Raw genomic sequence first — 24,730 nt, 5'->3', positions numbered from 1 at the left:
GGTGATGAGTCAGCTCACAGACGAGAGGTTGAACGGCTGGCTCTCCGCTGCAGTCAGACCAAAACTGAAAATACTTCTTTTTTTTTTCTTTTTCTTTTTTTTTTAACCAAACTGTGGGGATGACAGCGGACTTCAGGAGTGGACAGATGCTGATCCAGTTCTACCGTACAATAATCCAGTCAATTCTCTGTACTTCCGTCACTGCGTGGTTCGTTTTGGAGTAAGTTGTTCATCTTTTTCAAACTTCATTTTTTTATCAATATGGAGAATCTGATAAATTATTATAATTTCATCACTTCCAGGTTAAACAGCAACTGATGAGACCATGAATGGTAAAAAACCTGAAGGCCGACCAGACCATATTTGACGGTAAGCGGTGATAATTGATGATTTGGTAGCTAACAGCTAATGTTAGCATTCCACCACCAACATGCTGGTTGTTGTTTTTGTTTTTTAATGGGAACATGAGAAAGTAAAAGTAAATCAATACCAGTATAGTATAATACCACATAAAATGAATGTGGTAATTAATGTTGATATTATCTGTACTGTGAAATACTCAACATGTAACTAAAAGCTACTCATATTGTGAAGTTGAAATTTTTTATTTAAAGTTTATCATAAAGTTAAGGAATAATCCAACATTTAGACATTATCAACTGTGAATCGTAGTGGTTTCGCATAAACGTATAGACGGAGCACACCTGACCCTCGCTCTGTCCAGAGATTAAAACCTGGAAGAAAAAAAAAACAAGTTGAGTTCACAAATTAACACATTTTATCTTGTTTTGTTTTTTTTAAATTTTTTGAACTGCACATCGTGTAAAGACAAGCTGTGGTTTACGGGTAGTTATATTTCAGAGTGTATCTTGGCCTGGAGGAGTAACTCCCTGCCAGGCAACCCAGCAAAGACTCCAGGAAATCACAACTCCTGGCCAAGAAATAGTTTGGCACAAAAATTCCCATAAAACCCCCATGGCTTGGCTTCAGATTGAACGGACGCACATGACACTGTTATTGATCTTCAAGATCCCCCCCCTCCCCCTCCCCCTCCCCCTCCCCCTCCCATTCCTGTAACCTCCACTAGAAAAAGAACATGATGCTGATTGATCTTATTTTGCAGGACCTCATCCGCCTGAGTGTTTCCCTCAGAAACACTCCTCTGTAGCTCTGGTGGGCCAGCCAGAATTTAACGCTGTTACACACTTAAGATCTATATTTGTCTTTTCAGTTGACCTGTCCTAATGTGTTTCACACTCGCCTTATGTAACAAGTACCTAGAAGATGCTTCCTTATTTATGTTCTGTAAAGTCAGGCTCCCACTCTGACCCACATTAGGTCAGACCTCGCAGTGCCAGATTCTTGCGGTCACCCTGAGTTTTTGTAACGAGGTCATTTCCCTGTGGAACATATATTCTTTCAAATAGTCTTTCCTGTCCCCTGAGGGACCATGGCGTAATGGTGTGTCTGTATTTGTGGGCCTGTGCGGCGGCGGCGTAGCTTTCTCCCGTCATTGTGTTGTTTAGGAGCCACATGGCAGCTTCGCAACATCAGAACCAGTAATCCATGTCGCTGCCACTCCTGCGCTGCCCTGCTCTGTGGCTCTGTTACACAATGACCAGCTGTGGAGAACACTGGCGTGGTGGGAGACATCTGCTCCTCTCCTCCTGCAAAATCCCCTCATCACATGGTTTTGTTTATGTGTAGCCCTTTTCATATCCCAGCAATGTGAAGAAAAGTTAAAAAAAAAAAAAAAAAAAGGCCAGAAACACACAAACTCTGTCCAAATGACAACAGAGGAAATACAATTACAGGAAACAGATTCACCACCAACCCTGCCCTGAGCCCACAGTGGCTTGTGCTGCATGCGAACCAGGATGGGAGGATGAGCCTGCTGAGCAGTCGATCCTGTCAACAATTACAGCAGAACCTTGGAATCTTCAAGGCATCTTCTTCCTCCCTGGCTTCCTCACATTGTCTCTACTGTAGCCGTCATGTCATTAAACGCAAAAAAGAATCTGGAGCCTCCGTGGTCACAGCACTTGGAAGCACCAGCACCTTTTTGATCTTCAATGCGGAGGTGGAAGCTAAGTCTTATGCGAGGCAGCAGGTCTGGTAAGGGTTTGGCTGTGAGCTGGCTGGAAAGGGCTCCAGTTTGTGGGTTTGTGATCCAGGCTGGCCCAAGACATACACTGCTAGACCTGAGGCTGCAATGCAAGCTCTCCCAGGCAGACTCCTGCCCTCTGTAGGCCTCATCTTGGTGCAAGTTTAGTTCGAGTTTATCATTTTTATGTGATGGTTTCTTAAAAAGCTTCTTTTCCTTGTATTTATAACCACGCAAGCGTCCACATGAGTTTATCATTTAATCATAAGTAAATAATCCGATTACAAAAAAATCTTGCAGTAAGTACAAACATATCTATCATTGCATTTTATTTGCTTGGATAGGAGAAGGGTGAGGTATTTCTGTGAACTGAAATCCCAGTTTTTCTACTTTATTACTGCCAATTTTTAGCAGTAAAAATACACGACCACCATAAATGGCAAACAATACAATGAGGGGTCTTCTAAAAGCTCTGGAATGTGGTGACCCACAACCTACAATCATACATAATCTGAAACCTTGCGTATGGGATAATCTCATCGACAACAAGCTAATTTTTTAAGCGTCAACACAGGGCGCCGCAGGGATGGTTTCCTTTGCCAAACCTGGAAGCAGGCATCAGTGTAGGTTCCCTCCATCAGAGGCCAGCGGGATTTTCACTAACTGACGAAAATAAACTGTGGTGAACAAATTTACAGAATACCTACACTTTGTTCACGACTCTTCACAAACAAGACCATCTTTAGAACTCTCCGGAAGTACAAAGCTAATGTTCTGCTAGCAACACACTACAGGGTGGATGCATGGCCTCTAGATTCGCGCTTGTGCTGTCAGCGTGATGACACTGACAGTCACAAATGTGATACGCAACGATGGGTTTTATTCTAAAAAAAAAAAGAAAAAAAAAGGGAAAATATCTTAATCTAGAGTGACTCACTGACCTTTTTATGAGGCATTTAACCAAAAATCCATGAAAGAAATCCCATTGTGAGGGAAACGGGGACACAACGTTGCAAACTTACTTCCGGGTTTGAGGACTCATTCCTGCAGCAACCTATGAAAACAGCTTAAAATACATTTCCTCAGCAGCGTTTAAAGGCCCATAGACGGATACATTTTCTTTACGCTGGGTCACTCCTTGTGAAGGCACCACACCAGCGTCTGTCCCACCCCCGTCATCGACATCACGCGGAAGCCGATCTTCTCCAGCTTGTCCAACACCAGTCGAGGTGGGTCGTCCACATGGTACTCGGAGCTAAATGAGCATAAACACAGAGTCATGCTACTTTTCCACATATGTGGGATTTCTCTGACTTTCAATAAACTTTGCTTGGAGGGTAGAATCCTGATAATTGTTCTGGTGCTTGTTCACTTCCTTCCACACCTTGTTTCATTTCCCAGCAGCATTTGAATCTGATTGCCAATGACAACACTTCCCTGATCTGTTTCCCATCAGATTGAGCGGCTTATTCTAAACCTGCAACGCAGAAGTCCTCCTCCGCCACATCTTTTTTTATTCCATGTGATCTGATCTCAGCTCTGTTGTCAATATGTACATATTAACTGCCAAAGTGAAAGAAGCACCATTTCCTAGATACAGAAATTTGGCTCGGTGTAAGCACATTTACACAACACCTGGGAGCTGAGTGGATCCCAGCATTGGACAAATGCCATTCCAGTTTAGTATTCCCCAGATGGGAGATTATTGTTTCCCAAAAATGATCACATCAGGATTGAAATTCCTCCTCTGGTGACGGACATAAATCTGAAATGATTACCTGCTGCAGGTGCTTTTTTTTTTTTTTTTTTAACACATCCTCCCAAACCATAACCGACCCTCCTCATTTTCAGTACTCACAAATTGTTTCCCAGCATGGATGTTTTTCTTGCTCCCAAGTAATTCATGACAGCTGGATCAGAATATTCATCTCCCACATTTGTTGGACCAGTTTCCTGAAAGACAGCAATTAAGTGCGTTAACTGCACGGGCTTCGTATCTGCATACACCTGCAGGCTCGTGTCAGGTGCACATTATCATCTCCAGTAACGGGAGCCACCTAAAAATAGATAATTCAAATACTCCGGAGGCATTAGAATTAGATTGCATAACTTGTGCAATCGCGACTGCACATGCGCATAAAAAGACGCCGCGGACATGTGTTTTTAATTTAAAGCACCGGGGTAAACACACAACCATATGCAGGGTACTTGCTCCGTCTGCAGCCTTGATAGTCTGTTGTTTCCTGCATGGCGGAATCTTACAAGCCAATGCGTAACTGTAACCTGTAACCTTTATTGATTAGAAACATGCGCAATAATTGTTGCTCAGCCAAATAAATGAATCCCCGGATCTCTCCGGCTCCACCTTCCCCCCTAAAAAAAAAAAAAAAAAAAAACAGCACTAGAGGTTTTTCAAGTTGCGGGATACACACCAATCGGATCTGCGTGCTGACGAGCATGTAGGGCATCGCTGCTGCCAGGCGGTGGACCGCTACTCCCCCGGGGATGACTGGGAGGTTTCCTCTCAGACGCGACGGTGCCCTCTCCAACTTGCGATTCCGCTGACAGCTCCTCGCGGAATGCGGAAACACCCACCTTGGCGGACCAATCACAGCGCTTCTTTTAGCGTATGTCAACAACGCAGTCTGATCAGTCCCCCCCCCGCAGCTTCCTTATGATCAACATTCTGTCACAATCGGCGACTGCCAAACACAAACTGGACCTTTTTCACTGGATTATACTGATTTTCCACTCTTAATGTGTTAGATAATTTCTTTTATTTGAAAAAGTGGAACAGACTTTATTTCTAGCGCTTCTTCTGATTGAACTTCCCCATTTTAGCACCCTGCAGCATTGAGTGGTGGTGGTGGTGGTGGGGGGGGGGGGGGATCTGATAATCTGATACTGTAAAGAAGGAAATGAGGTTTTGAGGTTTAAATTTTAATCTTTCTAACTACTGTCAGGAGCTGTGCTGACTTCTATAACTAAATACATCCATTTATTTATTTTAATGTCTTTTTTTTTTTTTAATCTATTTGATCTTCTTGTGTACTGCAGCCTTGCTGTTTAGGACTGTTCGTCTCATTTTACCAAAGCGACTATTTCTTCAAGACTTGTATAATTTGCTCTGAATGCATGTTATTTGTACTCGGCTACATGGTCATGGATTTTATTCTGTTTGAGATGTATAAAATGCATAATAATACTACTAATAATAATGATTATTTTAATAATAAAAAAATCAAAAGTATAAGCATGCGAGTGTTCAGTCAATGCTAAGTTTTTTACACCAGGGTTGTATGTATGCATACATGTATTATATTGAACCAACACTGTCTGGAAGTCTAATTTCCTCCTCAGTGCAGCCACAATTATTCCGGATCAGTCGTGTGACGTGAGGAAATGAACCACAGGCAAACAACAAAGGCAGGGACTCTGATAAAATCAACAATAAGTTGCTACTTTAATAGCTTGCTGTGTGCTGTGGCACGCTTGCTTGCCACTTGCTCAGCCGCTCTTTAATGTCGGATGTGGAATTCCGAGGCCATGAACTGAGCTTTAAAGAGACTGAAGAACAAGATCCATGCAGGATGATCGTTGGCTGTGAAACTGTGTGCATCAAGGTGCACAGTCACCTGTCCAAGCTCCTCCTGCTCCCATCCTGTCAGTCATCCAGTCATCCTGTCAGTCATCCTGTCAGTCATCCAGTCATCCTGTCAGTCATCCTGTCAGTCATCCAGTCATCCTGTCAGTCATCCTGTCAGTCATCCAGTCATCCTGTCAATCATCCTGTCAGTCATCCTGTCAGTGAAGTTCCAGAGTTCAGTGATCTTCACTGGGAACAAGAACATATATAAGCAAGCGTTTATTCCGAAGATGAACAGACAACAACCAGCTGCTAGATCAACTGTCCTTTTCTGACACTTCAACCAGAGACCAGAACAGAGTTCAACCAACAGAGATGATGGAGGATTTTTCAAACACCATTGGTCGTAACTTTCATTCACTGTTCAAGTTCTTCTTTGGGAGAATGTCAGGGCAGCAAAAGTTGTTGTTGGCATCTGGTAAACCAGATGATGGCACAAAATTTTTGGTGGCCGAGCTTCTGATGAACGTAGTTTCATCGGTGTCAGTGACCATCCAGGAAATGCCCGCCACAATCACGGAGGAGCAGTTGGAGGCTAGCCTGCGTGACACGCTGCCTAAGAGCTTTGCTCAGGTTCTGGGTGCTGCAAAACAAGAGTGTAAGAGCTCAGAGAGGTTGGCCAGGCTGGTTAGTCAGGAGGTCACAGAGAGTATGAGTGCTGCGGCCTCCAAGGAGCCTGGCCAATGGATCCCATCCACCAGCAGACTGAACCGTATGCTCAGTCAAGCTATTGCCATGCTGAAAGTATTCATGGCTAAGGCAAAAAACATGTTTGTGTCCGTACCAAGACAGAAAAAGTCGCAGTCAGTCTCTCGACAAACCTTGAGAGAGGAGCTGCAGCAAGAGGGGGAGCCAGCAAAAGCAGAATCATTGTTGGAACCCGACGGAGAGGTGTTGACCCCACAAGACAGCCATGTAGCTTCCACAGATCGAGAGATCATCAGGAAGCAGCTTGGTGAATTCTCCCAGTCATACATCAAAGACATGATGGATGACGGGCTGGAGTCTCACACTGCAGAAGAGATGGAGACTGTGGTGGAGGAAGTTGCTCAAGTCTTTTCAGACGAAGAGAAAAAGAGCTGTGAGAAGACGCGTGTGGGGAGCGCTGCTTCCAAGAGGAAGAATAAGCGGCTGGGAGAGAGACTGGGCCACACACTTAAAACCTTCTTTGGCAAATGCATTGCTCGAGCAGCAATTCATCGCCTGGTGAGAAGGTTCCAGAGTGGAGTCAACCAGGAGGAAAAGGAAGACAGCCAGGTGTCAATGAAGTCCGTCATGGATAGCCTGGACTCCCACATCCTCAGAGGAAGCCTGGATGATCATCAGCCCGATCTAAACCAGCGGTGCGGTTTCTCCAGGTTGAAGGAATTTGAAGATGAGGAAGGGACCAATGAACTGACCACCACGGTTTACAGACGCATTGTCAGTGACAGAAGCGTTGTCTCCTCTTCACATGCTGGCATGTATACTGCTGTCTGGCGTGGGGTATCAATCCACCAACAGCTGATGAAGTGGTGGATGAAATACAGGGCTCAGCGCCAGATTATGCAAATGGTTACCTCTATTCAAGAGGAACTGTCGTCCCAACGTAAATCTGCAGTGGTCCCAACAATGGAGGAGGTTCCTCTCTCACAGAACACACCATCATCACCCTTAAAGGGCGAAGCACACAAAAAGTTCATACATTGGAAGGACGTGAGGAGGGCGTCCATAGACGTCTTACTTCTCAAGCTTGTCTCAAGAATTATTCAAAAGGTAAAAATCACATTGCCTGCACAGAAGCTGCAGGATCTGACCAGGGGCCTTAACAAGATGGTCTGGGCCGATCTCAAGGAAGTGGACTTCAAAGTGACTGAGAAGTCCCTTAAAAATATGGACAAGGCAATTTTTGAAGACCTGCTAGACCAATGGGGCAGTGCACAGGCTGTGGTAGAGATAATGGAGACTGACTGTACAGCTTTTAAATACTGCATCGTCTCCTCATTCCAGAACAACATCTGTAAAAAGTCCAAGTGCGCTGCAGTTAGGAGGTTCTTTTCTGCACTGGCCCAAACCATCAGCAGGCCCTTTAGAAAGAAATGCAAGGTCAAACCCGTCTGACCACTGACTGGAGTTGCTCGCTTTTCCAGTTGTGAAAGGGTGGGAGTGGGGTGGGGGTGTGTAGGGGCAAGGGGGTGTAGGGGTGGGGTGGTCAAGATATCTTACATCAACGCACCAAACAATTTCTGTATTAAATACTCCAAACATGACCTGTCTGACTGAAATGTATTTGTTTTATTTTGGAGATATGATTACAAAGTACATAATACTACTGTGGGGCGGCACGGTGATGCAGTGGTTATGGCTCCAGCACAGGATCTTTCTGTGTGGAGTCTCCATGTTCTCCCTGTTGATAAAGATGAAAAAAAAAACACTTAAATCAAACAGTTTAAAACTAACATGAGTTTATGTGTACAAAGAATTTCTATTGTATGAAAAAACTGAAATGGATAATATTAGAACCCTCCATGAAGGTCAAACCTCCTGTCGCACTGGGGGGAGAACTAAAATATCATGGCAGTCGCCTTGTACTCTGCTTCGTGGCTCTGCATGGTGACTCCACTCATACTGTTTGTTTCCGACCAAAAGGCTCTGCCATAACGGCGTCAGTACCGCCTCCTGAAATGATCCAGAGCCTGTAAATTGTAGCCCCCTCGCCCAGAGCGACGCAGGTGCCCGCTGAGCTTTGCTGAACAGATGCCACCTACTGGCTCCCGCGATGACTGTCAGCTCAATTTAGTGCTGCCGATCTTGTTCATTTCTTCTTCATGTCTTTCAAATTTAACCCCTTTTCACATATATGAAGCATTTCAACCGATAGAAGTATTCACATTGCAGCAGTATTAGTGTTGTGGTGTTCATAAATACTTAGGAACACTCCATCTGAGTCCTTTGTGGCTTTTAAAAAAGAGAAAACTGTTCCAGAATCTGTGCTTCTTGTCTTTTATCTGTCCCTGTTAACCTTAGACCGGCGAGTGGGAAGCAGCAGCAGCGGTGTCCCTAAAGACCCCTCTTGTTGCCAAAAGAACACACTCTCCTAACACTTACTACCCGAGCCACTTCCTGCACTCCCGCAGCATCTTCCTGCGCTGGCTCATCTGCTGCTAGTTATTGGAGTCCAGGGTCAGCTCCTCTGTGACCAGCAATGACAGAGGAGCACGTCCCTGGTGGGTCCACAGGAAACTGTTTGATCTTTGACGGAGGCCTTTGCTTCAACTTTCTCAGCTCAAGTGTTGGGTTGCTGAAGGACTGCTTCTGTCAAACAATCTACTGCTTTCATCAAAAGAGCCATTGGCAAGAAAAGGAATAAAACTGAACTTGATCTCTTCCCTTCTATCTCCTCCCTTTCCAGCCAAGTTGCGCCATCACACACGCACGCACGCACACGCACACACACACGCACACACACACACACACGCATACAAAAATGTCGTCATAACAAATGTTCAACTGGCTTGACTGTGAAGTGCAGATTAAAAAAAAAGAGTTTACTGCAATTAAATTGTTTTTATACACTCTTAACGGATTCGATCATCTCATCTGACCTCTGTAACATCTAAGATGTAACTGAACTGTTCTTGCTGTCCCTACTTTGAAAGTCCTACGTGAATAAGATTTTATTATTTTAAGATTTACTTATCGTATCATCAGAGTGAGAGGGTTTTTTTTTTGTGGGGGAGTGCACTTTCCTTTATGTCTTAACAGCAAATACTCGCTATTTCTGATGCCCTCTCATTTGATCGTCTTTTAAGTGATCATTTCATTTATCGGCCTGGTTTTCCAAATGAGCCCCTGTGTTTTTCCTAGATTTGGCATGTGGGCTGTATTTCATCATACTGGGCTCCAAAAACAGCATTATACGAGTACACAATTTACACGTGCGTGTTATTTCATCTGTTGGACTTGCATTGATTAATTGTTTTTCTGGAAATATATATTTTGGTGTGTGTGTGTCGGGGGGGGGGGGGGGGGTTGGTACCCCTGACAAGCCCCTGAAATAGCCCTAGCCACCCTCAGGCCTCCCTCAAGTTCGACCACTTCTGCAACAGGCTTGGACGCTAACCTGCACTTCATCCGAGCAGAAAACAATCACTCTTTAGAAAAACAAACTCTACCTCTTGTAATGTCTAATTTCTATAGTCTCAGACATCTCACACGCAGCATCGAGCTCCCCTTGATAAATATGGCTGACAGATTGACTTGAGTATGTGTGGGTGAAACACGGCGCGAGATATCTGCACTGCTAAAGCGATCGCTTTAATCACTGAGCGGGGACCGAAGGTGGATGGATTATACAGGGGTGCATATACGATGATTTACTGTAGGTGTGTGTTGGAGTGATATTCCAATATTCAGCAGACAGATTTAAAGTGTGGGAGAGCAGAGACAACAGGCAGCTCTCTGATAGATTGAGTGTTAGGGTTATGCACCGTATAGGTTTACATCGAGTTAATTGTGATGAATCACTGCATTGTTGAGCCATCTATTTCTCCTTGAGGCTTTTTGTGTGTGTGTGCGTGCGTGCATGCGTGTGTGTGTGTGTGTGTGTGTATGTATGTGCGCATCATCCTAACTTCCCAGTCCCTCCTCTGCAAGGAGATATATCACTGACCTCCTTTCCTTTGCTGTTTTCCAGATTATACCCAGCAGCTTACATAAAGTGTCTGAGAGCTGAAGATATTACCCAGCAGCCTTAGCAATTCCCCTTTCTTTGTTTTACCTCTCATCTGCTCCGACTTTTTCATGCTGCACTCACTGATGGATGATACCTCTGGTTTTAAGAATTACACAACACATTGCGGCTGAATTTAAAAATGATGTGAAACATTTCAAGCACTGTCACCAGGTAAACATGTTGTTGAGAAACACCAGGATGAGATTTCAAGGAGTTGCGTATACCGGAGAGATCTGTTAAGGGAGACTGTCTCTCGGTGATTAAGAGTAATGTTATCTGAGAATTGGAACGACACATTCTTACACACTGCGTCATTTCTCTCATCACCTCATCTCGGAGCTTGATTTTGTGTGAGCCGCATGTTCCAGTGTACGACTGCAGGCTATTATCAACAGGAAACAACACGCATAATAAACACAGAGGCTTGGATGTATTGTATGCTGACTTTTTCTCTACACTCTTCACCCACGTTTTGTTCTGCATCCAAGTAACCACACTTATAATATGCATTTAGTTGCACTAATTATCATTACTTAAGCTGAGAAGCTTCTGGATGCTTTACAGGAAAAGAGACGGAACAGCTCCCGTCTCTGTTAAATGTCTGAAATGTCCTTTCAGCTCATCTAAAAAAACGCCAAGACTTTTGGGTTTTGAGCTTCTCAAGATAGAAACCCTGCACAAATCATTTCACGGTATGCTTAATTAAATAGACATCATATTTTGGACTTTATGAAAAAACATTTCTGTTTTTCTTTTCAATATTAGAGGGGTTTTGGATGGACTGAAAGGACTCTCAGTTCTGGGGAAACTGGGCACACCTCCTTAAAACATGAACTATTCTTTTTTTTTAAAGACCCCAGCATGACCACCACTTTGCAGTTTATTCATCAAGTTTTATTTCCTCTCATTGCCAGATCATAAAAGTGTTCTTTCCCCCCGAAAGTTGAGCATTTGTCTGAATTGACTATACTAAAATTAGATTAAACTAAAAGAAAATTGAACAGTAATGATTCAGAAAAAGAGCACACTCATAAACCCAGCCCATTATTCGCACTCAGAATCAACAGTTCATATTTTACTTATAAAATATACTTGATTTAATACACGAGTTGCTTTTTATGCGAGCGTGTCATTGCTGTGTTTAAACGGAACTCTCGACTCACTCTTAACAATCTGACACCAAAATTAGCTTGTGATTTTAGCATGCCATTGATTCCTTTCCCCATTGCCAGTAGATGAGTTTGCCTTTCTGTTTTTCTTCTACGGTGTGTCACATTGCATCATGTCTCTGGTCGGAGCCTCTTAATGAGATGCAGTTGCTAAATGTGTTTTTTTTTCTCTCGAAGTAATTTTTGGCACTTGCATCTCAGGGTACAGCTCACTCTTAGCATGCTGGCTGGCAGTTACTTAGCATACATCCATAGTATTGCTGTGTCACCTGTAGGCTCCAAAATTAGATGTACCCATTGTGTTTTTTGTTTAAAAACAAAATAAGATGAACCCCTTGTGTTTTGTTTTGTTTTGTTTTGTTTTTGTTTAAACCCATGTGTTGCATGGCATTTGTTTGTTTGAAAGTGATTTTTGGCACTCTATCCTAGAGTAAAGCTCTCTCTTAGCATACCAGCTACTTGCTAGTTAGCATGCATCCATAGCGTGTTGCCTGTAAACTATTACAAAAAGTTTAGCCGCTGTGTTTTTGGTTTGAGACGAGCATCTTGGTAGAATGCAAGTATTTTTATAGAGTATTACAGAGTTGTTGTTTTTTCTAATTTTGTATCCCAGAGTATGGTTCGATCTCAGTGTGCAAGCTAGTGGCTAGTTAGCATACATCATCATATTGTTTGTAGACTCTGAAAAAAGGGTGTTGCCACAGTGTTTTTGGTTGTGAAGCAACATTCAAGATCTGCAAAAAATGTTTCAATGTGTTGGGAACAGTACAAGACGTCGGAAAGAGAGGAAGTTTAGCATTTCAAGATGTCATGTTTACGTTTGTGCTAATTGGAGCAGATATCACTCAACCTGTTAATGAATGCTGATTCTATCTTTTCCCATCGCAGAGACTAAACCCAGGGCGGCGTGGCTCAGAGGTAGAGTGGCTGTCTGGAAATTGAAGGGTTGCTAGTTTGATCCTCACTTCCCCTGGTGACCATGTCGAAGTACCCTTGAGCAAGATACTGAGCCCCTAATTGCTCGTGGTGGACTGGCAACCCATCCAGGGTAAACCTTCCCTCTTGCCCAGTGTCAGCTGGGATCGACTCCTGCGACCCTCAACGGTAAGTGGTATAGAAATGGATGGAGACTCAGCCCTTTTGCTCTATTTGTCCTGGGTGACAGGGGGTTAATCAGTGTGGGAGGTTACATTTCAAGCCCTTGATTGAAGCTATAATATGTTGCCCCCTCAAAAAAAAAACCCTGTCAAGATCGTTTGAAAGATTTGCTGAACTGCATTTAATTACTCAAAGTGCAATGGAAAGCCACTATGTCTGGAAAGCAGCATAGACGAGGACAGGGAGAGGGATAAAAAGTAAAAGGAGATGACTAATTGGACAGCATGGAATGACAGTATGGTTGCATATACAGCTAGGACTGAGTCACATCATGATTCCCATCAGGCCTGTGGTTATCATCATGTTTTATATTATATGCTGCAGCATGTGTTTTTTGTTTACGAACAAGTTCGGCAGAGGTAATCTGCTCAGTGTATCACCACAGCCTCACTGCACGAGGGATGGCTGCTCTTAGAAAAACAACTATGAGCTTGGCAGGAGTGACAGTACAGCTTGACTTTGTTTAATGCTTAAAAACAGCACAGTAACTGCCCCGGCGGTTGCCCTTCATCATACAGGAAGCCCTAAGAAGACGTGGTTTACAGTGAAACATCTCAGAAGTGTGTCATGTGTGTTATGACGATATATTCACGAGGAGCCGCTTTATCTTCGTGCTCCATGTCATCGTGGTTTAGATATTTCTCTCCAGCCACTTACTCTTCATGACTTCCAGTTGATCACTTGTCGCCATGGTTACTCGTTATCTACTACCGAACTCCCAATATGAGGGCTGAAGTGTTTGTGATTTATTAGGACTGTTAAACCCTTCACGACCGTGCGTCAGCAGACATTACATTTCTCCATTCAAGGCCCGACACCGTTTCCATGAATAAATCCGCTTGAAAGGAAGAACCAAACTGTCTGGTAAATATCCGGCTGGGAAAGATCTGCATGAACACAATATCCAGATGCATACTCATAATTGTAGTCTTTAATATCGGAGGCCGCAGTCAACAGTATAAACATGTGAAAGAGGAAAATTTCAATCGTTGCGGCCTTCACTTGCCCTGTCAACAAAGGAGGAAAGAGAGCGATGGATGCTGAGAGTCAATTATGTGACAATGATGTCATGGTACTACTGGCTCTGATCAACACCATATGTCTGATGGGGTTCCCTTGCTGCTCTCGGCGTCCTGCATCCCTCAGAAACTCTCTGACTGAGAGTGATAGGCTGCACAGGTGACATACAAATTACGTACAAGCAATATGTCCGAAAGAAATCAGTAAAAACGAGATGTAGTGTCATCAGAATCATTGCGAAACACCACTCCGGCGTAGCATAACAATAAATCACCATCTGGCAGAGTGATTTTATTGCCTTGTTGTGACGGATAACAAGTAAATTACCGTCTCGGGTCTGAATCCGTGGAGAGAACGCATCCGGAAACTGACCATTCAACACATTTCAGGGGTTTTGAGGTACGCTAAGACTGGCTCGACTATCGTGAGTAACTCAGTGGAAATTCTTGGAAGCACGCACACACACAGGCTGTTATGGTTTTCCAAGATGATAGATGAAGTCGAGGGCAAAAAGGCACATTCTTACTTTTTGCGGTTGCTGTGTTCCCAGACCGAAAGCTCACTGACACTTATCTAATTCATAATTTGCTGCTTTATTACAAGCTTTAACTGAAGCATAAGGTCACAGGGAAGACATGGACACCCACACTGCTGCACGCACGCACACACACACACAAGCACACGAGTTTAGTTTAGTCACTTTTGGGGTATTTACATAGACTTACATTAATTTCCTGGAGACTAACCGCTGACCCAAATAATCAGTATTTAATGAACTCTGCTTTTGTCTCTCATTAACTGGTCTTCTGTCTGGTTTTTGTCCTCAGAACTAGCTTAAGCCATGCACCCTTAGTTTAATTTACTGGAACAACATTGCGGGTGTAAGCGTGCCATTTGGTGATTTTTGTAGTCGGTGTTGCCATTTTTTTCCTTTTTAAAACAAGTTGACAGCTAGTAAGCTAGTAGAAACCTACACACTTAAAATATGAAGCTTTGGGTTGATATACAACAAATATGAATAAATAAACATGTTTCCAGAGTAGAATGTGGTTTACCTCAATGTTATTTCACCAGGGCGCCATCGCTGCATCCTAAACGTAGCACCGCCCACATCGATAATGTTTGACTTCACCGCAAACAAGCCAGGGTGTTTTTTTTTCTACCATCGCAGAATGATAACGGCTTGAGCCAGACTTTTCTCTTGTGCTGGCAAGGCGCAACGGAGGGACGTCTGGCTATGCAAGACTATACAACCCCTCAACACACACCCACACAAAATTACAAAGTATGACGTGTTCTATTTCTGTTTGCCTTTTCGCCCTCCTCCTCTGTCTGTCTCCATGTCTCTCTTTATTAAAAGGACGGGGGGGGGGGGTTGAGTAATGAGGCTTAACATATAATCCAGGCCTCCCTTTCTTATCTTTGCTTGTTCTCTTCTTTGCTTTTCCTCCCACCTTGAACTGCTTCTGGGAAAAGCCTGGTTTATCTTCAGTAGAAACTAAACAGCATTCCAAATATCAGTAAACCAGATCCTCCTTATCTGCTGTCAGCACTCATGTTGGTGGGTCACTTTAAGAGGTTGTGATATCCCAGATGCAGCTTTGTTGTAGTCTGCTCTTCTATACATAAAACAAGGAAGAGCATCTTGATTTAAACAGTATCTTAAAATCATGATGACAGTTTTCTTGATTTGGCCTCTCAGAGCTGCAAGGACTTCCATTTCTTTGCAAGATTTAGTAAAAAGTGCAATGATATTTGACATATGATTTATTTTTGAACATCCCACAGCTAAGGGTGCTACATTAAGCGGCTGAGTACTCTGCTTTTATTGGACATATTTTTCTCTACCTTTTGATGCCTCTGTGCTGTGGGCCATCGGCCGGTCAAAGGTCAAGGCACACAACAGCGAACCGCATTTCTAGTTCGTTCAAGAGATCATACAGTTAACCAGTGTGCTATTTGCTACTGAAATGCATTCATTCATTAAATTTAGTTTACGATCATGAAAACTAAGCGTGACATCTTTTTTTTCACGTTGAAATCCTATTTAAACCTGTTCAAACTTTTGACTACCGTGAGTGCAAGATGACCTCAGAGAGGTTGGTTCATTGCATTAGTCTCTTTCGTGCTGACTGATCCTGTGGTGTTCCAGGAAAGACAAGCTTGTCTGGGAGCTGTTGTATCGTTGACTCAAAGCCACAGAGACTCCCCCTTCTCCCCCCCCCCCTCTCCATCCCTTCATCGCCTCAGCCTCCATCTTCATTCCACTTCCTCTCCTCCAACTCCTTCTCTTTCCATCCCCTTTAGCTCGCATCCATCCTTGCCATTTCAAATCCTCGTCCCCGTGCACACTCCGAAAGCACCAGCCCGGGGTGAGTAGCTGCTTCTTATTCCATCTCAGAGCGATCCCAACTGGGCCGCTGCCTAATGAATCATTTCCTCCAAGATACAGTGAGAAAATCACTTTCAGAGTTTGGACAAAGCAGTGGATGCAGCATGAAGCTCATATGCCCTCTCTCCTCCTGACTCTGTTGCTGAGCCAAGAACAGTTTGTATACACGTGTGCGTACAAGCAGTCACACACGCACAGAGACGAGTCATGTTGTGTGCCTCTTGTTGCACTCTTTACTTTACAGGCAGCTACTTGGGCTCCAAAAAGCCGCAAACTTGATTAAAATGGTTTTAGCCAAATGAGCATATGGATATCAGATGTTGCGCCTTCATCTGTGTTGCACTGCCTTTTCTGTCCTTTCCCTTTCACAAACTTAATTGTCAAAGCGCGCTGCCTCTCATCACATACAGCATGTATACCTTCATGAGAGCAATATTTGAGAGTGTTCACTAAATATCCACTTTGGCCCCTTCGACCTAACGCACGCACACGCACACGCACACGCACACGCACACACACACACAAATTCATGCACAGCCTGTTCTCTGTCACGTACCATCTCCCTCTGGGTTTCTGGACCTCCCTGCTGCACAAGCTGTGCGACTTGGCAGTACATACCACTGCACAGAAAATACAGCACCCAGGAGGTCACTGAGTGTGTGTGTGTGTGTGTGTGTGTGTGTGTGTGTGTGTGTGTGTATGTGTGTATGTGGGAATGAGGGGAAAGGCAGCAGTACAGATACTGCATGCACTGTGCAGCGTACTGTATGTGTACGAGTGAAGGCGAGCGCATTCGTGTGGACAGTATTTGTGTTTTTGTGCTGCATGTTAAGCACCATTAAACAGGTGGCTCCATATTGCTGTGCAACCAGAGCCTGATCTGTTCCTCAGAGGAAACACTCCTACAACTCCCAAATTCCCTCTTGGCTTCTCAGTTTTTTGTTTTACAATGTACTGTTATGACATTTGTCTCACTTTGACCCTTCCACTGTTCATATACTTTATTTGAACTCCCCCTCTCCTGGCTGTGGCTTTCCCTTTGCCCCCTCGGGCTGTTTGGCTTGGCTGCTTGCCCAGGTCAGTACACATTCTGTCCCCCAGTTACGGTCATTTGGGAGGATTATTTTCCTTCATGCATGTTCCCCTGTAGTACCTTTAATGCCCCCCCCCCCCCCCCCCCCATTTCTCCTTGTACCACTTCTTTGGCAGCCAGGCAAAGGAATGAGCCAGAAAAGAACATGCCACATGGAAAGCTTTATCTGCTTCCTCCCAACACTTATCTGAAAGACATGTCACAAGCTTGTCCAGACAACTGGCTCAGGGCTTCTGCTCCCTTTCCCGTCTAGATAAAGAGTGGTACTTTCTCAAAGATATGGTTCTGTTTTGTTATAAACAGTATTTTCATTTGAAGCCATTTGACTGCAAAAAAAATGCCAACAAAATCCTTGTTGGCCCTAATTCTTGAGAACCATGCATATTTATTCTGTTGGTTCAGCATTCTTATATTACCAAGGTGACATGCCAAACTGGAATAAGCGTCCAGTTTTTTCCCTCTGTCTTTTAACCTTAAGTGAGTTACTTCCTTGTCCTGTTCCACAAACTCCTGCCTACACAATCAATCAAGGTTTTGTGCAGTTTTGGCTGCACAGGTTCTGGTGTTGGCACTGTGCTGCGCTTGTGTTCAGCCATTTCTACATCCAGTGATAAATGCCCTGAGCCTTCATGGAATTCCAGCTCGCCCATTTCCTCAGTGAGAGTACCATTCACCATGTTATAGTTGGCATGCTGAGCAACAAGCTCTGTTTACCTCTAATTAGCACTCTGACAAATTAACACTCCAAGCGCTAAACAAATGTCTGCCTTATTTCTAAGCCCCAACATGAACTAGCAGTTCCCGGAAACGTGTTTCACACATGATAGTGCTGGCACTCACATCTATTATGGGATCCCTTTTCTTTTCTTTTTTTTTAAATCTTCTCTTTTGATTCCCCTTCTTCTTTCAGCCTGCTATGTATTAAAAGCTCCACTTCTGGTAAATCCTCAAGAAACAAATGGCATCACAAAAAGCGGTATTATTTTTGCTGAACTGATTGAGCAATTGTAGTTGGCAGATGTCAGATCCCAAGAGTTTCAAGGAAACAAGAGCGCTTCGGTTTTAAGATCAGGACGTGATGTACGGATGAGTCACACGAGTGCTTTTGCTATCTCTAACTCTCCTGTATGCCGTCACTCCCATTTAGCCGTGAATCCACCATGAACAGTCGACATCAACACAAACAAGTATCGCAACTTGTAAGAACAATTTCAGCTCGGTGAATCCATTATTCTTTCTTGTTTGGTTATGTGGTGGTTGCCTAGTAGAAGCATTTATTTTTTTAGCTCCTGCTCTAATTTAAGCAAAAATAAATGTCATTGTACTTGAAAATTTTCTTGCTGGTAATTTTTTTCTAGCATTTTACAGACAAAGTCCTCTTTGAGCTTGCTTTTAAGACAATGTCATCTTTTTTGTTGATATGCTGGATGTTCTTCTTGTGCTGACAGGTATTCTACTTGCAAACAAACAATGTAATAACTGAAATATTCTGTCAGTGCATTGAGCAAACTTCACTTCACAAAAAAGGATTTATTTAAAAAAAAAAAAAAATAAGGCCAAGAATCTGACCCAGGTTCTTCTTATTCAGCAATTCTGTCTCACGTGTAACGAAATTTCTCTGACTACAAATTAGACAAATATACTTGGCAAGACTCTGTTTTTCACATTGTAATTCATATTTATTGTGCCTGAAACATAGGTAGGAAAGTAAGTTGTTAAATTGTGACTCGTGGTGTTTGTTTAGCATTGAAGTTGTGTGTGTTAGACGGCGTGATAGAGTGTTTCATAAAAGCTAAAATCATCAAATCGTGCCTGTTTTTTAATAAAGCCAACAGTTAATGGCTAACATCACTGTCATGCTATGAAAACCACTGTGTAACCACACCGGGTTTATGAGCGGGGACATGGTCATTCACAGATCACCGCAGCCATTAGGAAAACAGATGCATTATGGGATGAAAGCGAGGGACCAGCGCTAGTAGTGATGAACATATGTAGCTCTCTAAGCATGATTGCAATATGTTGATTCGTTTGGAGGGTCTGTAGCTGCTGCAGACTATTCCATTGTAGCATCTATTAGCAGTAACATCATCCCATCCTTAAAATTTAAGCAAAATATATTTAAGATGGGGTTTTGTCCTGCTGTCCCTATTAGTTCCAGAAGTTTTTCGGCATGCTATTAATTCACTTTTATTTCTACACTCATAATAGAAGTTATCTCAGGGCACTTTCCATATGGAGCAGGTCTCAACCACACTCTTTATAAGTTTACAGAAACCCAACGATTCCCCCGTGAGCAAGCACTTGGCAACTGTGCCGCGGAAAAACTCCTTTTAACGGAAGAAACCTCGAAGCAGAAGCGGACTCGGGGTGGGTGGCCGTCCACCTACCGGTTGGGCTGGGAAAGCTTGAGAGGAGCATAAATCCTGCTGTTAAACACTCTACGCACCCTTTTCCCACACATAGCTGCTCATGAAGGATTTTTGACCATTTTTTTGTCTAATTAAACTAGACAACAATCTTTGGATACTCTGAAATAACGCTCCAGCAACACAAATGTCAGTTTTGTTTGGCTGCATAACAGAACGATCAGTGGTCTATTATGTGATGCACTGATGGCCCCAAATGCTTTCCCCCATAGACAAAAAAAGCAGATTCATTGTTGAGCGTCTCATGACCCCTGATGAGCCACAGGCTTCACCACCTTGATGGGATATGTTTAGGTTTGATTTCATTCGGAGGGTCCCAAAAAGCTGTGTGATTAAATTATTTATTCACATTAAAGTTAGCAAAGAGCTCTCTAACTACCAGCAGTTTTGGCAGTAAAATGTGTATAAATTGTTTTGAGTATCACAAAAGCCCAGGGCGTATTAATTGTTTTTTTTATTTAATTGTCAGAATTTGATCATTTTGGTCCGATAATGATTTAGAAAGTCAATAAATTATTAGAGGTTACCGTGAGTAGCCACTTTGAGCAGCCCGAGTCTGAGGAGTGTTCCACAGATCCATTTGTTGGTTAATGTAACATCGATCAGTGTGACAAGCCCTCACCTTTCTGTGTACGAGGAACACGAAAATACGTGCAAACAAATGATTTTCACTCACAGAGCCTTTGTTTGTGTGCTTGAGGGCCACAAACGGGCCGCAGCATGGATACATCTTCATCTCAGGCGTCGTTATTGAGTCGCTTTTGTGAAGGTGGCGCACAGTGAATTTAGCAGAACCTTTTCAGCGGCTGTGAGAAATCCTGCACTAGAGCACCAAACACAATTTTTCCATGTCATCCACTTTACATGATTGCATTGGCTTTGACTGCAAGTATGTTTTCCCAGTGAAATCAACTGACGTCCTTCTTATTCTCGCTCAGAGCTCCCACCAGAATCACTGCGACTTTTTATGATTCGTCATAAATGACTGCATGTAAAACTCAGTATGTTATGAAATGACGAGTAGGTGTAATAGCAGCTCAGGGCCAAACCAAATGACTGCCATGGGACGTGAACAGTGGAATTTGGATTTTTTTACAGATTGTGTAGAGAGCAGTGTTTTCTCAGCTGGTCCACTCAGGGACGCAGCCTGTCGTCCCTTTTGCACTTGAATGTTTACATTTTTGCACTGAACCAAAAATACCTCTTTAGAGAGACGTGTTGGACTCGATGCGAGCACAGACAGCGAAGCGGTCAGCAGGTCCCACTGAACATCATTCTCTTGGTGGTTGAGCGGTTTGTTTCTGCAAAAAAGGAAAAAGAAACCCAGTGAAACTCAAAGTTGCCTCACAGTCCTTAACAGATAAATAATTTCAACTTTTCACAACAGGCCTAAAAGAGACAGTCGAGGGTCCGTCACTTGCCCGCGCTGAAGGTTTGTGGTGATTATGATACTGTCTCCTCCTCTTTGTTAGGTCCGTGTTGGTGTGCATCACTTGGGGCTGTGTTGTGCTCTCCAAGCAAACAAGGACAGCCCAAGAGGGGTCCAGGTGAAAGGGCTTGATAGTGCTGGTGAACAAGAGAACAACTTGGCTCCAGCTATCCTGTGAATCTCATCATGATGCTCCTCAGGAGGTACGATGGACACTCATTTCCAGAAAGTTCCCACTGCGTGGTTTTTAACCCCGATGAGGTACCTAAGTAGTGCAGCATGTTGTTCGGCTCTCTGTGCTGCAGTGTGTGTGTCCTGGTTCATGCACTTGTGCTTCCTCACCCCTCACTGTGTGTGGAGTATTCAGGACAGCTTGGTAGAGGTGAATTTGTAACTGGGGAGAAAACAGGTGCAAAAACAGAAAAATGGACAGCCTCGATTCTCAATTTGCCGGAAAGTTCTGGAGCTCGCCGTTAAAAGCCCCGGATCAGAGGTAAACTGGCCCTCGGATGTCGGTGCTGCAGCGTTAATGTTAACTGTTCAAAGACACTCCAGCACATTCAATTTAGTTTGCTTCAACCGTACAAAGACTGAAGTCAAGCACACGCACAGCATTCGGGCCAAGTGGCTTCATAATATTTAATAGCAGCACTGAGCCTGTCAGATATTTGTGCTTTTAGATCTTTTATAGGAACGTTTGTCTCTAGATGATAGTCTGTAGTTTAGACGATTTGATGGCTAATGCGATAAAAGGCTACAGGATGTCCGGATTGCTTTTTACAACTGCACAGGACCATAACTTAATTTTCTTTGTCAGTCCTTGCGATGATCACATTTCCAGAAAGAATTATAAGTAATATGCTCTAAAATTAGAACGTCTTGTCATTACTTTGAAAAGGGGGCCGCTCAGGGATTAGAGGTTTGGAACAGAGTTATAATTAGCCTGGGGTTAAAGTGAGGGTAAGGATTACTGCGCAGCATTTTATTGTTATGATTATGATTAGTGCCTGGGGTTACTGCTTGAGCGAGTCAATTACATGTCCCTGCGTCTGAATTTGTGTGTGAGAGAATATCTGTTTCAAATGTATTTATGCACGCCAATATTTGTATTTGTCTTCCCCATATCTGTGATCGGTGCTAAAGATATTGGCTGGTCCTTATTTTTAAAGTGCTGTCTTGGACCGATTCTGTTTTCAAACAGTCCAGATACCCTACAGCCCATGTAATTCCCAATTTCCAACCTAACAACAGTAAACGCAGCAAGTGGTCTGCTCCAGTGTGTACACAGTAACCTATCTCAGAGAACACACATTGCTTCTCAAGCTGGCAAGCCCCCCCCCCCCGGTGACATAAATACTTTTGGGCACATTTCTCTCAGAACTGGAGGGGGAAAAAGGGGCAGAGCAGAGTGTAGTTGTTGGCTACAGCTTCTGGCAGCATCTCTGACCATTGTGATGCAGAGAAAGTGTGTAGCTGAGACGAGAGGGAGAGCAGAATAACTTATTATTGCTGGCAGAGGAGCGATGTGCTACCTTGGAGGCGGCTCTCTGCTGAGGCCTATACATCTTAGTTCCTGGCAGCCAACTCGGCAGGGGGTGGGAGTATGTGTGGGAGGAGTAAAAGGAAAGGAGAGAGGATGGTGGTAGGCTAAGGAGCCTATGTTGTTGGGGAGTCAGCCAAAGTCCAGGACTCGCTTAATGGGTTCTCCTCGGCAATTTGATCCCAGTTTGGAGAATTGGAGCAGACACCCCGACTCCTGTCTCCCCTGCTTGCCTCCTGGGGAGAGTTTACTCTGGATGGCGGTGCACGGGGTGAGATGAGGGGATGTGGATGCTTTTCTCGTGTCTCCTAGTTACAGGACAGGCACTGACTGACAAAACCAAAGCCACCTGTGTGCGTGTATAACAATCTGAGTCACTTGCTGTCATTCATTCCTGCGCCCCCCCTTCCTCTGAGTCATCAAGTGCTGTACAGATTTGAGTGATCCACTTAGGTTTGAGAAGCGCAAAGCCATTATGTCAGCCTCTTCTCTGGGGTTGTTTCTGGGCTGGCATGCAGACTCCCACCATTTTTAGCACTTGAAAAACATTTAAATAAACCCTCTGTGCTCCAGGGTGTAAAGCAGATGCTTCACTTTCATTTCTACTGCTTTTCCACTCTCCTACTGTACCTCACACCAGCACCACCAGATTAATGGGAGGAAAAACGCTAATTAATCCTCCATTATGTTGTTATGATTCAGAATCAAGTCATTTATCTTCATCTTCAAGAAGTCAGAAGCCAATATTTTGATAAGTGATTTTACAAGGTAGGAGTTTGAGCAAGTGGGCAACTGTTTGCACGAACATGTAATTGTATTTGAAAGCTGAGCTGCAGCCCCCATGCGAGAGGTCCCACAGCCACTACGGTTCACAGAGAGGTAGCCCGCTGCAGATGTGTTAACTCATTCTCTGCCTTCACTGAATTATGTAACCAGCTGCAGCTACTGTCCTGATGCAGAACCCTTCTGATAGTTAAGTGATTTAAATGGTTTAATACCATTATGAAATCTGTAATTAGTTCAAGAGCGTACTGTATTTTATAACCGACCCTTGCTGGCTTGAGTTAGGATTGTTACTGATGGTAATCAAGTTGAGTAACCAAGTATTTCCAAGTACAGCAGGCAAAGGAGGGAGCTGCGTGCCTCCAAACATGTACCTGAATGTGTACCCTGTACTGTTTCTGGCACAGACACAGCTGTCTTACATAATACTATGAGATCACCCACCATGGGATTAAATGCTGTAATATGTATTTGTTGTTATCATTCACAACAGCTTCCTCAAGTGTGACCTGGAGCTGATTTTAATTTTTTTCATATATATGTAGATATAGATATATATCTATATCTATATATCTATATCTATATATATATCTATATATATATATATATACACAGTATATATATAGAGAGAGAGAGAGAGAGAGAGAGAGAGAGAAATAGATAGATAGATGGATAAATAGATACATAGATAGGTGTGTGTGTGTGTGTGTGTGTGTGTGTGTGTGTGTGTGTGTGTGTGTGTGTGCGTGTACAGAGAAAATATGTCAGATTTCTCTGGAACACCTAGTATGAGTGTGACCAGCTTCTGTGTCCTCTCAGTTTTTCCCTCCGTGGATCGGGGCAGGACTCCTTGCCAGTCCTCTAATACTGGCAGGCTGAGTAAACGGTGTCTCCGGAACCTTGTGTTAGCCCCAGCATTTACATAAGCACCCTTCATCCCTACTCTGTTATTCTTTATGATCCACACCTCCGCTCCAGCTCAAGTGGTCTTCCGGGACCTCTCTCTTTGTCCTGATCAGCCCCCTTTGCTCCCTCTTCACAGAGCGGAGTCCCTCACAAGGGTCCTCTGGATGTGTTGTCCTGCAAACCAGCTGATGGTGTGTGTGATGAAACTTTGCGGAGTTAAGGCACCCACACTTCTGACATACTGTAGACATCTGTTTTCTCAGAATTGCTGGATGCTTGTCCGTCTGAATATTAGTAAAACCTGTGTGTGTTCCCTAAAAACAGGCTGTCCCTTACAAAAAAACAAT

General features: G+C 43.6%; 1 protein-coding gene and 1 long non-coding RNA gene across 4 annotated transcripts in view; one reads left to right on the top strand and one right to left on the bottom strand.

Moving 5' to 3' along the window:
- Positions 1 to 586: 586 nt before the first annotated feature.
- Positions 587 to 18,327, bottom strand: gchfr (GTP cyclohydrolase I feedback regulator). 3 transcript variants are annotated; one of them, XM_086181628.1, is made up of 6 exons: positions 14,867 to 15,003; positions 8,053 to 8,136; positions 4,537 to 4,699; positions 3,963 to 4,057; positions 3,219 to 3,359; positions 587 to 734 (listed from the first exon to the last, which is right to left on the bottom strand). In XM_086181628.1, exons 1-5 carry the CDS (start codon positions 14,899 to 14,901, stop codon positions 3,236 to 3,238), a joined length of 501 nt encoding a protein of 166 aa, XP_086037754.1. In that variant the 5' UTR covers positions 14,902 to 15,003; the 3' UTR covers positions 587 to 734; positions 3,219 to 3,235. The 3 variants fall into 3 exon arrangements, with proteins under 3 accessions (XP_086037754.1, XP_086037755.1, XP_086037753.1); XM_086181629.1 differs by lacking the exons at positions 587 to 734; positions 14,867 to 15,003 and adding an exon at positions 18,137 to 18,327 and having other exon boundaries at positions 2,350 to 3,359; XM_086181627.1 differs by lacking the exon at positions 587 to 734 and having other exon boundaries at positions 2,350 to 3,359; positions 14,867 to 14,993.
- Positions 12,288 to 24,730, top strand: part of LOC147246713 (uncharacterized) — a 31,862-nt gene continuing 19,419 nt past the window's right edge. The window contains exons 1-2 of the long non-coding RNA XR_015109644.1: positions 12,288 to 12,737; positions 21,198 to 21,357. This is a non-coding gene — a long non-coding RNA (uncharacterized LOC147246713). The remainder of the gene's footprint in view (positions 12,738 to 21,197; positions 21,358 to 24,730) is intronic.

This window comes from Aulostomus chinensis, chromosome 17 (genome assembly GCF_037954235.1).
Source record: "Aulostomus chinensis isolate RoL2024-O1b breed Wild chromosome 17, RoL_Achi_v1.0, whole genome shotgun sequence".
Taxonomy (NCBI): Eukaryota; Metazoa; Chordata; class Actinopteri; order Syngnathiformes; family Aulostomidae; genus Aulostomus; species Aulostomus chinensis.
This window is presented reverse-complemented; position numbering and strand designations above follow the sequence as displayed.

Bases quoted from the DNA above. Each gene is read 5' to 3' on its own strand.
- gchfr (XM_086181628.1), bottom strand. From the start codon at position 14,901: ATGCAGCGATGGCGCCCTGGTGAAATAACATTGAG. The intron at 8,137-14,866 runs GTAAACCACATT...CTTTATCAACAG, and splicing joins CCTGGTGAAATAACATTGAG to GGAGAACATGGAGACTCCAC. The intron at 4,058-4,536 runs GTGTGTATCCCG...GCTGTCTTTCAG, and splicing joins TCAGCACGCAGATCCGATTG to GAAACTGGTCCAACAAATGT.